This window comes from Passer montanus, unplaced genomic scaffold (genome assembly GCF_014805655.1).
Source record: "Passer montanus isolate IOZ18808 unplaced genomic scaffold, ASM1480565v1 scaffold78, whole genome shotgun sequence".
Taxonomy (NCBI): Eukaryota; Metazoa; Chordata; class Aves; order Passeriformes; family Passeridae; genus Passer; species Passer montanus.
In genome coordinates this window covers 465,900-481,641 of record NW_024373034.1, presented here as the reverse complement: position 1 = coordinate 481,641, position 15,742 = coordinate 465,900, and the positions used below count along the sequence as shown (strand labels likewise).

General features: G+C 41.1%; 1 protein-coding gene across 15 annotated transcripts in view; it reads right to left on the bottom strand.

Moving 5' to 3' along the window:
• The window catches only part of PTK2 (protein tyrosine kinase 2), a 188,926-nt gene that overhangs the window by 121,258 nt on the left and 51,926 nt on the right, over nt 1–15,742 (bottom strand). For 11 of the 15 annotated variants that reach the window (XM_039731515.1, XM_039731513.1, XM_039731516.1 and 8 more), the window contains exon 1: nt 8,662–8,795. The exons of the other annotated variants lie outside the window; for them this stretch is intronic. In XM_039731515.1, the coding sequence (XP_039587449.1) occupies nt 8,662–8,764 (103 nt within the window). In that variant the 5' untranslated portion in view covers nt 8,765–8,795. Of the gene's footprint in view, nt 1–8,661; nt 8,796–15,742 lie in introns of those variants that run through there. 15 annotated transcript variants of the gene reach the window in all.

The window sequence follows — 15,742 nt, the reverse complement described above, 5'->3', positions numbered from 1 at the left end:
CCCATTTTGAGGTTTTTTTCCTTGTTCCTGATATATTTACACCCAAACCCTCCCACTGAGGTTTATTTTACTTTGGCTTGACTGTGATTCTAACATTAAAAAAACAAACTAGAGATAAATCTGGAATAAACAGAAGTGACTGGTTGCCATTGCTTTTCTCTGGATAAACATAAAGTGTGTTTTAACTTGCCTGGCTTTTCCTACAGGATGGAACAGGAATTGTGAACATGACCTTGCTGTGTATCCAGGAGTATCCAGGGCGTGCTTGTTCCTGATTTCAGATAATTCTCATTTCCAACTCTTTCCCACTCCCATCTCCAACAGTCACTGCTCCCTCCCAGAACAGACCAGACAGAAAAAGCACAACTATTATCCCTTCAAATTTTAGGAATGAACAATTTCAGAGATTTCAGACTGATTTCAGCATAAGCAATTAAGGACTTGGATAATTCTGAGTAGAAGACTACCTGAAGGAGAGTTTATCACAGAAATTATTTGGCAGCCACAAAGTGCTCTTGCTCCTACTGCAACACTTTGGTTTTCATCAGTGTGGGACACTACCTGAACTGCCCAAATGTATCACAGCCAGAGCTGGGAAGAGAAGTGAGATGTGGCAGATAAGAGCATTATTCCAAAAGGATTTTTACTGCACCTCTAGACTGATAAAAGATATTTAAATTATATTTAGATGTGCAAGTTTGGTACTTCACACATGAAGTCCAACACTACTGGTCAATACAGGTCACACAGCTTGTTCCAGGAAAACTAAATTAATGCAACCAAAACCAGCAAAAAGTTTATTCAGTATCACACAAAGCCAGAACCAATACAAACACCAAAATTATTCTGGAAAGAAGAAAAGTAATGGCTATTTTCTTACCGAAGACCTGATGATACCTTGTATTCGTATAATCAGTTTATACAGCCTGTGTCTACAAAACAGTATACAATATACTTTTTATTTTATATTAGATACGCTGTGAAATACTATGTGTATGTATTTAAAAAAATATAAAAATAAAAGGAAAATACTGAAGGGGAAAATCTTTTATTTCAAGGACAGAACAGGAACAAGGAAGAAATTCTCTAGTGTGAGGGTGGTGAGGCCCTGGCACGGATTTCCCAGAGAGGCTGTGACTGCTCCATCCCTGGAAGTGTTCAAGGCCAGGCTGGACAGGGCTTGGAGCAACCTGGGATAGTGGAAGGTGTCCCTGACCATGGCTGAGGGGGTTAGAATGAAATGGTTTGGGTTGGAAGGAATCTCCAAGATCATTCTGGGGTTCTATGGCATCCTTCCAACCCTGTGTAAGAAAACCACAGGCCCTAAGTCCTCACAATTATAACCGGAACAAAATCCCCTTAATTTTAGGTTCAGAAACACATGCAGAAAAGCCCACCTTCTGCTAAACCTGGTTAGCAGATAAAACATTAACTTACTGACTGACAGGCACCATCCCTATGTGCCCATCCCACTTCTATCCAGAGGACACTGACTGGAACAGCTCGGCATGTAAATCCTAATTTCTTTGCTGCTCTTGTGATAAACATGACACAGAAACCAGCCCTGAGCTGGGAAGGGATACACAGCTCCCTGTCACCTGAGCAGTGCCCTTTCCCACTGGGAAGGGGCTGGGATGGATATCTGCAGCACACACATGCTCCTATTTGACAGGTTCAGCTATGTACAACCATAAATCAGAGACGTTTTAATTCTGCCAGCATGAGTCAAGACTGCTGCAATCAAACACCTGAATGGACAAAAAACTGCTGTTCAAGTACCTGGCAATGCAATTTGTTGCATGGGAATCATTTGTTAGGATCAAATTGAAAAGGCTGCTCTACTCCAAAGTATCTTTGTTGCAATTCTTCAGATTATCTTGACCAACCATCGTGACACAGGCAAGACAAAACCCCCTTTGAGCTGAACACACTGAGATTTCAGGAACATGATTCCTACTATCTCCCTATACAAGAACAGATCATTGCTGAGTTGCAAACAATATTAGCAGAAAGGCTGTGAGAAGAGTTTAAATCCTATTGCCCCTTATCTTCCCAAATCAGCTAAGAAGCTACAGAACACACCCAGTTTCTTCTCACTCTCCTTCCCAGAAATAAAGATGTAAGAGGACAGCAGACCATTACTCACCCTGCAATCACTTATGATGAAAATGTTCCTTTCTTCAATGACCTCCACATGGATGTTAAAGGAGAAAACTCAAACAGTATGGGAATCCATGACTAAATACTGGCAATTAAGTGATTTATTTGCTTCATCAAGAGGTATTGTTCAAATGAAGAAAGTTTGGTTTTACTCTTAGTTCTACAGCACAGCCAACTGAAGTAAAACGTTCGGCTATGAGTCTCAAAATGCCACTCTTCAGTTCATTACCCTCCTCCCCTGCTGATGTGACCCTGCACAGGACATCACTGAAGAGCTCAGCTGCTGTGAGCTGCTGTCCCAAGTCACAGCAGAACTGAAGCACACACTGATTTTACTCCTGCATTTACTCAAGATGAGGAGACTTAGGCCATGGAAAAAGCTGTTTCTCCTCACACAATTCCTTGGTAAAGCAAGGGACAATACTTCATCTGCAGATTCCAATTTAAACAGAAAGTACAAACCCCTAGTGCTTGCTGTTATGGATCTGAAACCACTGGCAGCAGAAACACTACTTCAGAAAGCAGCGACAGTGCTTGGGGACAGGATTAAGCAATCTCCCTTCTGGCAAAGTAACAAACCTCAGCTATCAAATCAACAAATGAAAAAAGGGAGTTTGTTTACAGGTTATTTTCAATAAAATGACTCAGCAGGATTGAACACATACAGAAATGCTTTTCTTAATAACTATGCTAAACTAAATTAAATATAAGAGGAGGACAATCCTACCCTCTTTCCATATGCCAACAAATCCAGAATCACCCAGTGCTGGGCAACCACCAGTTACCTCCATATCTCAGCAAGCCTTGTCCTTGACAACCCAGCAGGGCAAACTGGCACTGGCAGCTCTCAGCATGGGTTCAACAGGAGACACTGCAGGGATCTCATTGCTTTTGCATGATGATGAAATCTTCATGAATGATATAGTATTTCTGTAACTCCTCTAATCAACTACATTTATGATGTCCTGTACTTAAGCTTCTTTTAATAGAATATTTACAAAGATATTTCCTTACATCTGGCTTTTGTTTGTTGTGCTGGGTTATAGAATTCAGCAGCTTGTACAGATTTCCCTACTGTATTCTTATAGTGTATATTAATCTATAATGTATCCAGTTTTTAATAATTCCATGAACAAATCCATATCAAGTCATGAATTTAGGATTATGAGTGAGGAGTTTTTTTTCCAGAGAATTAATGAAAAGTACATACTCTTTGCTGGCACATCAACATTTTTACAATACATGAAGTTGCAACTATTCAATTTCCAACACTACAGGCAAGTGGAGTATTGAGACAAACTAATACATTTCTTACAAATATAACCCCAGTCACAAAAGCTCATTTCAGTACCATAGTCCTACCAATAAAAGCTTCCAAAAGAGACATTGTCCAATGAATTGCATTTGCTAAAAGCACAAAAACAGGTAAGAGATCATCTTTGGTATCTAATTTTGAAATACTGCAAGTGTTGCCAGGCTAACTGGGCAAACCAAATTATGCACATGTCTGTAGATGTATTTTACATATAGAAAATAAATACACACAAACACACAGTGGGACTTGTGATAAAGAAATTTCAAATATAAACTGAATAAGAAAGCAATTAGGGCTATAAACTCCTGGTTAACTTTTCTGCTTAATGCATAATTTCCAACAATAAAACATTCACTTGGGTTCCAACTTCCACACTTTGCTCTTAGATTTGTTTTCCAATGTTTCTTTAAAATAATATTTCAAACATTTTGTTTTCCTTACCGAAGTTTTAGGTTTTTCCAGGCAACTCAGAATTTCATTCCAAGCTGCTTCACTGGCTCATTACCAGGTGCTACAATTGATAAGATCACACATCTCCATTACCCAGGGAACGCCAAATGCTCCCCCAGCCCTTTAAAACAATCACTTTCCTTTCTTGTAAAAATATCTCAAGCTCCATCTTCCATTCCAGTCATCTTTGAATACGGAACAATCACCCCAGTGGGAATCCACCAGACTCCTGGAGCTGCACAGTTCCTGTATTTTTAAGAATATTGAGCTACCATACGCTGCTGTAACACTGAAGGGGAGAACCCCCCTTGCTTTTCCAGATTATTTTCCACCTTTAAATATATACAGGCATATCAGGAATATGATACTCTGAGCAATCCAGTCTAGTGGAAGGTGCCCCTGTCCATGGCAGGGGAGCTGGAACTAGACAGATCTTTAAAGTCCCTTCCAGCCCAAACTATTCTGTGATTCTACGAAATTTTTGCCTTTAAAAATTAGTGGTTTGATGAGATTAATGTTATATTTATTCTTTCTACAAAAACCTCCAAAAAAACCACAGGAATTGAAGAGATACTTTTCATGGTTTGCAAGTCTCATAGCTCAAGAAGCTACAAAGTTATTACTAAGTTTAAATAAAGTTCAGGCAAAATTATCATTCAGAACGAAATGGCCAATGCAACCCATGTGGTTAGTCAACAACAGACTGTCAAATGACAGACCAGACTTATCCCAGTTGTTTTCCCCTCAGACACCAAGGGAAAAGCAGCTAATGTTTTTTTCGCCCCTAAACTACACCTACACAGCAAAGAAAAAAATGCAAGAACAGGTGCTTCCCTCCAGTCACTTCAACAGAAGCTCACTGAGAAGATGCAGCAGAACACTCATACAAACAGAATGGCTTTTTTCCTTTCTATACACGAGAGCAATTAGATTTCCATGTTACATATACAATGTCTGCATCAAAGAATGAGGATATCTTTAGAGATTATATACCTGCCTACAACCTTCATAGCAACTTCCCTTACTCCATTTTCTATGACTGTGTCCCTCTTAGTGATTACCTAGCACCTAAAAACCTAAGGGCCTGTTGGACTGAATGTTATCACTCTGTCAGCAAAACAGAGATTTATGACATGGAGAGGAAGGAGAAACAGCTCTGACCTCCTCTCTTATGCATACAACTGTCTTGCTTATACTCAACACATGACCAGCAGGTCCCATCTGAACACACCCCCTCAGTCAGCAGAGCTCACCAAAAAACAAACCCACAACATTTAACTTGGAACTGCTTCTCTCTTTAAAAAAAGATTACAACATTTGCAATAGGGAAAAACTATTTCCCAGCAGATTAAATACATTTCATAACACAGGTTAAAATTTTTACTGTTTCTTTTAATCAACACCAGGTTTTTGACTGAGTTTGGCTTAATTATTTTAAGCCAGTATAGATTTTCCATGTTTGTTTGAATGGCTGAGTTCAAGGACTGTGAGCACCCTGCAGTAACAACTCACATGGCACACACTGAATTACATCAATTAATTGTTCATAAATGACTAAACAGAACTCTTCTGGAAGATATTCAAGAAACTTCCTCCTCCTTGGGGTGGATAATTCACAGACCTATAGCAGAGCCGCCCAACTACCCTTGGCTGTCACGTTTACACTGCTTTCACCCAGTTATTGTGTAAGGTTAAAATGGCAGGAATTCACAGGAAACACAAGAAAAAAGTTCACCAGCAAAAGTATCTAGGTCGAAGTGTACATTATACTATTAATGATCTTAACAAATTTCGGAGATGTTAGTGAGAAGTCTTTAATGATCCATGGCTACTTTCTAGTCTGCTGTTAGAGGCAGAAAGGAAACAACCCTGTATGATACCAGGACAAAGTTTCAGGACTTAGCTGGGAAAGGAGTGGTGACTGCTCAGGGATCAAGACAGGCACTTCAGCATCCCCCGAAGTTGTAACTGAGCTTCAGGATAAGACCTGACATTTTAAGTTTCAAATTACTTAATGAGAGGGAGAAAGCAGCCAAAAACGTCTTACTCTTATCCTGACTACAGTAATACGGATTTACTGAGAAGAAATATGCCAGCAACAAAGTACACACTTTCTCTTCATTCACCCATCAGAACACCCTCAAATCTGGAATGTGCAGATCCAGACTGGATTATTCAATTCAGTAACACTACTTAGATTAAATTTAAATGTGGAGAGGAGGCAAAAAAACAACACCACACATTTACACAAGTACTTTCTAAAGCAAGTAAATATCTTATTCTCTGTAGCAGTCCTACAGACAGAGCCACAGAATTGGCTGCAATTAGGTCATCCCACGCTATCGCTAAGAAGATTTGACGATTTCAGATTTAAGAACGCTAAAAAAAAGTGGAACCTCTGTATGAACACAGACTCACTGAAACATTTCAAAGCCTTTTCAAAAAACAAACATTTGCTGAGATCACACCTGGCAGAACGAAAGCTCAATCTGTCCCATTCAAAAGAGAGCAGAGCACTTCGAAAGGAAGTTATGGATAATAAAACACACACATCAAGATCCCATTTTAAGACATTAAAAAATACTTAAAAGTTTTATCAGTTTTTGCTACAGGTAACCTGACACTGTAACAGAAAAACTAAAGAGGCAGAATAAAGACATCAGAACTAAATGGTTCTCTCATTAGTATATTACCTTTCTTGGACTGCAGATATCTCACAGCCCTTATCAAAGTAGGCCAGATCCGTCTCATTTCCCTAAGGTTAAGCCGGTGAACAGTACACAAAGTAATCATCGACTAAGGCATGGCCACCATTCAATGACAAATATAGCTCAAGCTATTTCTCATCTGTCCTATTTTTTTGGGAGGCTGTGATGAAGCTTTTTCTAGAAATCATCACAACTGGCAGCTGTGAAGATCCTGGTGCCTTTGTCCTCTTATGCAACCCCTGGTGTCCCCCTTCTCCCCTTAACAGGAATAACAAGAGATTACAGGGCTGCTCTCCAGATTCTGGGGCAGAGGGGATGGACAAGCAAACTTCCCTGAAGTCATGTTCTGAGAACAGAGGCGACCAGAGGAAGAGGTGGGATCATTTTTCATTCATTTCAGTTGCTGGAATGGGTGGGGGGGAATCAATACCTTTTATCATGGCCCAATGAAGCCATTCCCAACCCTGCTGGGGCATCCTCTGGGACTGGAGTAGTGCAGGAGAAACTGATACCTCAATACTAAGCAGCCTGAACAGCAGATGGCAAAAGCTTGCTTTTGCTTTCAGAATATACTTCCCTACTTTAAAAAGTTACTTTCTGGGAGGTACCTTCATCCTGACCCTCACAACAGTCCAAGGAGATGAATCCCAATTTCATCTAATACTTCTGTTACCCAATTTATGACACACAGATCTGGCATTGTTGTTACCCTCACGGTAAACAAGTTTTACTAAAAGCAAAGGACACTCTGTATTAGCTTTGTTTCCAGCTACCGTTACTCATTGTTTACTAAATATTATTCCCTTGTGAGCTGACAGGTTCTGCACTTCACGAAACCAGGGCGTGGTGTTTCTCTTCTCCCATTTCTAAGTCGATTCTACTCTATGTGGTACAACATGTCAATGTGTGGCAAGGAGACTAGTTTAGCCTGAATATTTCTGAAAGGTGCAGAAAGCAGGCAAGACAAAGTGTTAAATGCTTCTTCGTGTGCACTCCTAATTACTAGACAATAAAAATTGTAAATAAATTTAATGTTTTTTTTCAAACAACTAACCGGCAGCTATGCCTCTCGAATCCTTAGCTCAGATACGTTTGCCCTGCACTTCTGAAGTAACTGGCTGTCCGTGATCCAAGATTACGGTGACGCAATACTTCACTGCCAGTTTCTCTTCCAAAAAAGAAAGTACATTGAAATGAAAGCAAGCACGAGGAAGGTTATGCTTACAACCAGCAACATTCAACTTTTTACTGTCGTTTTCCATCTAAGGAAGATTTGATTCTTTAGCTACTAACAGAATTTCGACCTTAATCCCTGTAAAGTCACATCCACAACTCCAATATACAAATAACGTCCAGATGATAATACGATAAATATTAATGTTTTGGGGTGAAAATTAATATTATCACGTGAATGACTTTCCCAAGTCCATCTAACTATTGTTAAGCCTCAATTTCAAGTCCAACCGTCTCACTGTAATAAATTCATGCTGTGGCTACTTATTGTCTCAGTTTGGGGGTGGATAATAGGGGTGGCAAATTCAGAGACATCAAGTAAAAACATGCGAGTCTTCCGCTCCCTAGGATCAGGATCAGACACTTAAAAACTTCTTCTTCTAAAAGGTGAGTGAAAGCAGAATCACCCTCGCAGCGGCTTCAAACATACAAAGATCACAAACAAAGCCGTCAGATCCTCACATCAGTGCAAGTACAAACCAAACAGCTCAAGCGCTCTTTTCATTTCAAATCATTCTTAAAGGCAGAGGGAGGAAAAAAAAAAATCCCACAAAACGCGAAGCATCCCAGCTGTCAGGTGAAGCAGCTCCTGCAGAGGGGCAGCTCCGCACTGCAAGCGCATGACCAGAATATTTATTTTCTAGCTTGGCTTTGATAGGAAAAAAACCATAGAACCACAGGTGGTAAAAGGTTAAGAGGGAGAGAGAAATGCATACAGATATATATATAGATATATATATATATATATATATATACACACACACACAGAGATATATAAATAAAAGGTCGGAGTACCTTTAGCCCAGCACATGGGGAAGGGGCTGCAGCCGCTTTTCTCCATGCAGCCCGCACCTGCCCGCCGCGGGGGCTGCTGCCCGGCCACCTCCAGCAGCCACATACACAGAGCGCGCTCGACGCCGGCCAGCTCCGGCACACAATGTCCCGATTCAGCGCTCCGGGCTCCTGCGGGGGGAGGCTGGAGCCGCCTGGACGTGCCGGATCCCGGGGAGAGGAGGGAGTCCCGGCCCTCCCCGGGGCGGTGCGCCTTCACCTGGCCGCGGGGGGAGCGCGGTGCCCCGGCCCGCCCGGGGCTGCGGCGCGCTGCGCTGCGGGGAAGCCGCGCCGCTGCCTCATCTCCCCCCGCGCCGGAGCATCATCCACCTCCTCGTCCTCCTCCTTCCCGGGAGCGGTGCCGAGGCGGAGTGAGCCCTGTGGAGGAGGGCGGGCAGGGGCGGGAGGCGATTACCCGGCTCCCATTAATATGCTAATCCCCGTCTGCTGCCCGCGCCCGGCCGTCTCCGGTTCACGCTCTGCGCAAAGCCAGAGCGCTGGAAATGCCGCCCGGTCCCGCTGCGGACCGGCCTCGCTTCGCCGCCGCTGATGTTCCTGTTCCCGGCTGCCCCGCACCGCCCCTTCCCTGCCGCACCCGCGTTTTGCCATCGCTTTTATACACATTTGCTGTGTCCGCTTACCGACACAAGCGCCAGGCATCCTAAAAGCAAAACTTCGCTCTAAGCGCACGGGAACTTCCCTAGAAGCACTGGAGAACTTCCCCAAACTTCAGCAGGAACTGGGGTCACATCAGCACTTGCCTCACTCCACGAGATGATGGATGGAAGAAGCCTGGCAGTGCTGCTTGGCCATAAAGAATGAATATCGCAGCCCACGCCAGTCCTTAGTGCCACATCCAGCCCCCTCTAAAGCCAGGGCTTCTTTATTGACTTCTCATCAGAAGGCAAAGGTCACCTCAAACATTCACCCCAGATGGTGAACGGCCTTTGTTTCTTCTTAACTCTGTAGCACCTAACACCAAAACTGCTCACAAACAGTTTTCTTTTAAAATGGTGAGTATAAATACTGCAAAAGCCGATGTTTATAATAATCACACAACCAGGCAAAATGTGTATATGGAAATAAAGTCAATATCCATTTTACAGCAAAGTATTTCACCAAAATTATAAATAACTGATTCAGCCAGAACACGTATTAAAATCAACAGGAACAAGATTCACACTTATCATTAAAGCTCTTTATATATTCCACGGTAATCTCTTCTCACTCCCAGCCCTCAGCAGTAAGGCGTAAGGCTTATCCAAGACTAGAACCAAAAGGGAATTAATCTAAAGCCAGCAGCCTTCAACTTAACCTATCTGCCTACTTGTAGCAGCATGCACTCGTCTACAGCATATGTTTAATTACCATTCTTTACTGCCATCTCATTTCTCAATATACTGACTGGCCTTGCAGAATTAGTGGTGTATGTCAAAATTCTTGATTTAAAAAAGAAGAAAGGAAGCAGAAACTGCATTTAACTATTGTCTGTTTCTCCATTTAAATGAGAAAAAATATTCACTGGAAAAAAAAAAAAAGAGAGAGAGATTAGGCCACAACCAGGCCCATCAGATGTTCTGCATCACTGCTCAGGCACAAAGCTCTTTCTGGGGCTGAAGAAAGCCAAAGGGAACTGAAGACATGCCTGGGTGCCTTCCTCCCCCCACCACAAAGTTTTCCAAGCCCCTCAGTGCTACACAGCCAGACAAACACTTCTAGCGACAAGGTCGATTATATTTACCTTCAACAATGAAGCAAAACATGCTACAGTAAATATTTAAACCCCAATTATTGTAGTGGTGTGGGTACAGAAGGGGCACAGACAGTGCCTTCTCTCCAGCTGGCAGGGCAGGAAAGCTGCTGCACATCCAGCTCTGCCATGGGCTTCCTTGGTGACCTTGAGCAAGTCAGACTTGTTTCCTTCAAAAAAGGAAACTGCAAATACTTCTTCAGTTTTTCTTAAATTGGTTTGATCTGTGCTCTAGGGTGTAAAATATATTTTAAAAAATGTGTTTCTTTCATAAAAAGAAAATGTTTTCCAGAACAACAGATAAAAAAATTATCAAGAAGTAAAAAGGGGAAGGTTTAACTTAAATTTTATTTATGAAAACAAAACCCTTTAAATATCAACTGGTAAGTGCATTGCCAAGGAGAGTTTTAATAAACAGAATGTGTGGACTCTGTATTCTTTACACTTTAAACAGATGAGGCTAATACAGATTATCAATCCAAGTGTCAAGAGATACAGCCTGCTGATTTAATACCAGTATTATATTCATTCTTCTCAAGGACATACCTTCTTGGTTTTGTATTAGACTACAAAATGAAGGTGAAAACTAAGTACTTCAAAACATGAGAATTTTTTAAATTCAATTTTAGAAGCTAACATTTTACACCCTGAATATGTATTTTTTTCACTTAAATCAAGTGCTTCCTTGATGCTTTTTAGAAAGTACTTAATATCTATTTGTTGTTACAATAAGTACACAGTGGACATATGCTCATTCTCTTCTTTCAAATAACATGACAATCTTTTTCTGCACCAAAAAAAGTTTAAAAAGAAGGCCAAGAGCATAACATTTATGTTCTGGAGATGTTCAGAAACCCCAAAATTCCAGGTTGTGGGGAGGAAGGCAGGCAGGGATGAACAGCAGAGCAGACAAGGCACAAAGTAAAAAAACAAACTTGAGAAGTTAAATACATCTCCAGTATACAGGGTATACTGAGTATTTACAACATTTTATAAATACTGCTCATCAATACTGCTCATCTGAGTAGCATTTATGTAATCTGTTTTAAGCAATGCCAATCAGATTATACCATTTAGTGAGGTAAGAAACATCTGTCAGAAATTAGGGCTGTGGAACAGGAGCGTTGGTTCTTGTGCAAGATGCATTTGCTGACACACACTGATAGTATGTGTGTAGTAGTCTCTGTGTAAGCAATGATGATAACAGCTAAAAAACAAAAACCTAAAAAAGTATTTTTTACAGAAAGAAGAAGCTTTTACTAAGAATATGCAGAAACACTGGCCATTTTCCTTAGCACACATTCTAACCAGAAAAAAAGCTCAGACTACCCCAATAACAACAGACAGGCCAAGGTCAGCTAAGAAATGCCATTCTGCCCCAAGGAAATTCAAGTTAAGACTTTTCTGCTATGACTATGATTTTGGTTGCTCAATTTCAGCCTGTTTTTAAAGACTACTGATTATCAACATCAGCTTTTGGAAAGCAAGAGGGGAGGGAAAAAGTCAGAAGCATTTCTTAAATTTTATTGTGTTATTTAGTTTTTTTAAATTTTCCTTTTGGTGCTGAGCCTCCTATTGATGTCACCTTCAAAAATCAAAAATCTCTGGGGAACAAAGGGTTAAACAACAGGGTTTTGTTTTTTACAATTGTGAGATATATAAAAGGTTGTCTAATTTTTTCCACTCAAGCTTATCCAAACAAAAACAAAGATCAGACCCATCATACAAACTGGCAAACCCTGGCTTTGTCCATGTTCATGTCCAGAGCCAGAGCTCCTGGGGGTGTCCCAGAGATCTCATCAACACAGAACTGACCCCAGCTTTTCCCTCAGTAAATGGCATTATTAGGAACTCTCTGCTATTCAACTGATATTTTTCACATCAGTTAATATCTCTGTTCAACAAATTTTGATCAAACTGACTGGCAAGTTGGAGCATTGTTAGGAAGGGACCAGGACAGAACCAAACAGGGAATACTTGTCCAAGTTCCACTGCACTGAAAAATCAAACTGAACTCAGGATTTGGAAACTGTGAAAAAAACAGACAGATTGGTACCAGGGTAGTGTTGGAGAGCAGAACAGAAATTTGCTTTTCAGTTCCTCTCCAGCAACACCTCAGCCACCAGATGAACAGAATAGCAACAGAGATCTCCTCTGAAGGAGAAAAGAGCAGCCCATTCACTTGTTAGAACAAAAATGAAGAGCTACAGCCCAGAGCACAGCCATGACATCAGCATTAGGGATGGAGGCACCCCTGCTTTGGAGACAGGAGAGAGTGGGGATTGTTCAGCCTGAAGAAGACTCCAGGGAGACCTCAGAGCCCCTTCCACTGTCTGGAGAGGGACTTTTGACAAGGACACATGATGATAGGAAAGGGAGGAATGGCTTTGAACTGAAAGAATATGTAATTAAGTATTAGGAAGATATTCTTCACTATGAGGATGGTGAGACACATCCAGAGAAATCATGGATGCCCCATCCCTGTAAGTGCTCAAGGCCAGCTTGGAGGGAGCTTTGAGCAACCTGGTCTGATATAAAATGACTGTGTCCATAACAGGGGGGTGGGAAGTAGATGATCTTGAAGGTCCCTTCCAACTTAAACTGCCCTTCCACTGTCTGGAGAGGGACTTTTGACAAGGACACATGATGATAGGAAAGGGAGGAATGGCTTTGAACTGAAAGAATATGTAATTAAGTATTAGGAAGATATTCTTCACTATGAGGATGGTGAGACACATCCAGAGAAATCATGGATGCCCCATCCCTGTAAGTGCTCAAGGCCAGCTTGGAGGGAGCTTTGAGCAACCTGGTCTGATATAAAATGACTGTGTCCATAACAGGGGGGTGGGAAGTAGATGATCTTGAAGGTCCCTTCCAACTTAAACTGTTCTGTGATGATGGTGGTGCTGCTTATTATTATTTTGGATTCAACAGTTCATATCTTAGCCACTTCATGGGCTACTGTTTATCACTCTAGTAATTACTAGAAGCTGAAGAAGAAAGGCAATGTTTTGAAGGAGATCTGCATATTCCTGTAGGAGATGGAAGAAGAGTTCATTGCATTCATCCAGCTGATAAAGAAAGTTTTCAAACGAAGTTTACCGTCAGAACAAGTGCAGGATATTTTTGGTAAAGCCACAAATGCTTTCTACCATGACAGTTGCAGCCCATAAAGCTGAGAGTGCCTGATGAACGTTCCAAAAAATTAAAATATGTTTATTGATCAAGTAACAATCTTCTGCATCTGAATTCATTTGCTTTTCCATGGTGTTATCCAGAATTCCCCAAATGTGCTGTCCAGACACTTTTAACTGTACAGTAATCTTCATTCATCTTCATTCCCTCAAGTTAATTCTTTGTGTGAGTTTTTTTCCTAGATATTCTAATTATTCTTTGGTTGTATGCATTATTTAAAAGTGGAAAATATTATCCTACCCTAAGTTTCCTCTTAGCCAAAGTCAAACAAACATCATCTTTGTTCACAGGAACTACTGAAAAATGGTGCACTGTAATTATAACAAATCCAAAATGACAACTCCTGATCTCTGCCTTACTCTAAACTCAGGTTTGCTAAGGCTGTTTTGGAAATCTGTCTTGGATTACCTGGTCTCTAAATCTACCATCCTTGCCTCCAGGCAGCTCCTTTCCACTCCACCCACACCTTCCCTAGCTCAGTTTCCTCCTGAACACCCTTTGCCAAAGGGCACAGAGAACAGGGTGAAGGGCTCCAGGACCTCCAAGGGTCTCTGCAGAATGAGAAGTTCTGTTGTCATTATCCTGCCACCAGAGATGGTCCTTCTTATTTAACTCTGAGCATTCTCACAGGCAGAACGGAAAGAAAAATGGTATTTTACTTTAAGTGTCAAAATCCAAGCCCAGCTTTTCAACAGAAATGATTCAGCACAACAAAGAAGCAGCATCCCCTCTGTGAATTCATTTTAGATTTTGCAATATGAGCAAACTCTAATTCCATGTTCCAGACTACATCAGGCCATTTTTCTCCTGAAGAAAGACTTACATAAACTCATTCTAGAATATAAATTCCTGAGAATCTCTGCTTAGGACATTCTTCTGGCAAAAAGTCAGTCCAATACTGAATTTATTGTTATATTTCTCCCTTTGGTCAGCTTAATAGTAGAATAATCTTGGGTATTCCCAAGAAGTGCAGAGTTTTAAAACAACACTTTGTGACTTTCTGAACCACGGTCACCTGTTTAGCTTTATGATCATTTGAGCCTCGTTTTAAAATAGTAGTTGACAGATTCACTGGTTTGTTTTTTTTTCAAATCCTAACCTATTGGCAGTAGTGAGATGGGGAGCAAGACAGATCAGTGTGTTGGGAGAGAGCAGGAGGAATTCAGTGTTAATGAGGTTTCCCACACCTCCCCTTCCCAAGGGATCCTGTGATGCTGTGCAGCAGAGCAGGCAGCAGTGCAGCCTCCCAGCCTATGCTGTTAAGACAACAAGGCGTTAAAAGGGACACTAAGTTAACTTTATTTTTATTATTCCATAAATAAAGACTAGCCATTTTTTAAACCCATATGGGTTGTATTAGTCTTCAGGCATGAAAGTTGTAGCAGATTTCCTTGTGGGTGGACTAAGCTTGCTCATCTTCTCCCACTTCCTTCCATTTACTTTTTGAAGGCTTTACTTGTAGAGAAGGATAAAGTCAATGCCATGAAAGCTGAAAAAAGTTGAAAATTATTCCTTACTTTGGACACTGATTCAAAATCTCTGCTTCTTCTTGTTCTAGGCTATTTACAAAAAAATCCACCCAACAAAACCATTTCTATCCTCAGGACATTTGAGAAGTTCATTCACTATTCCATTGCTTAAAGCTAAACTCTGCTTCATGGACACCTGGAGAGAAGAGGTGAAAAAAAAGAGAAGTGAATCCTAGGCATACAACTCCTTATTTTACTGCAAAATAAAATCTGATAGTTTTGGACTGTGACAGATTCACTGCGCTCATCAGTTTGCATTGAATATCTTCAGCCTCCAACGTGGGGTGACTGAGAAGGAGTGAGACAAAGCAATCCAAATGGTCACCAGAACCTTCCGTGACCTTATAAAACTTCCCCTTTTTATGGCAAAACCCTTCCATTTATAAGGTGAACACAGCAGAAGGTATATGAAGGGGAAGGACCCCAGCCCTTTGATGGTGTTTAAAGAAATTGCATTCTGTGAGGATTACTTTTGTTCAGTGGAGGGGATCCATGAGTGGATCAGTTGACCTTACAGATTCTTAAAATCCACTTTTATCAATTCAAGGGAAACCTAGAAATAATTAGCCAC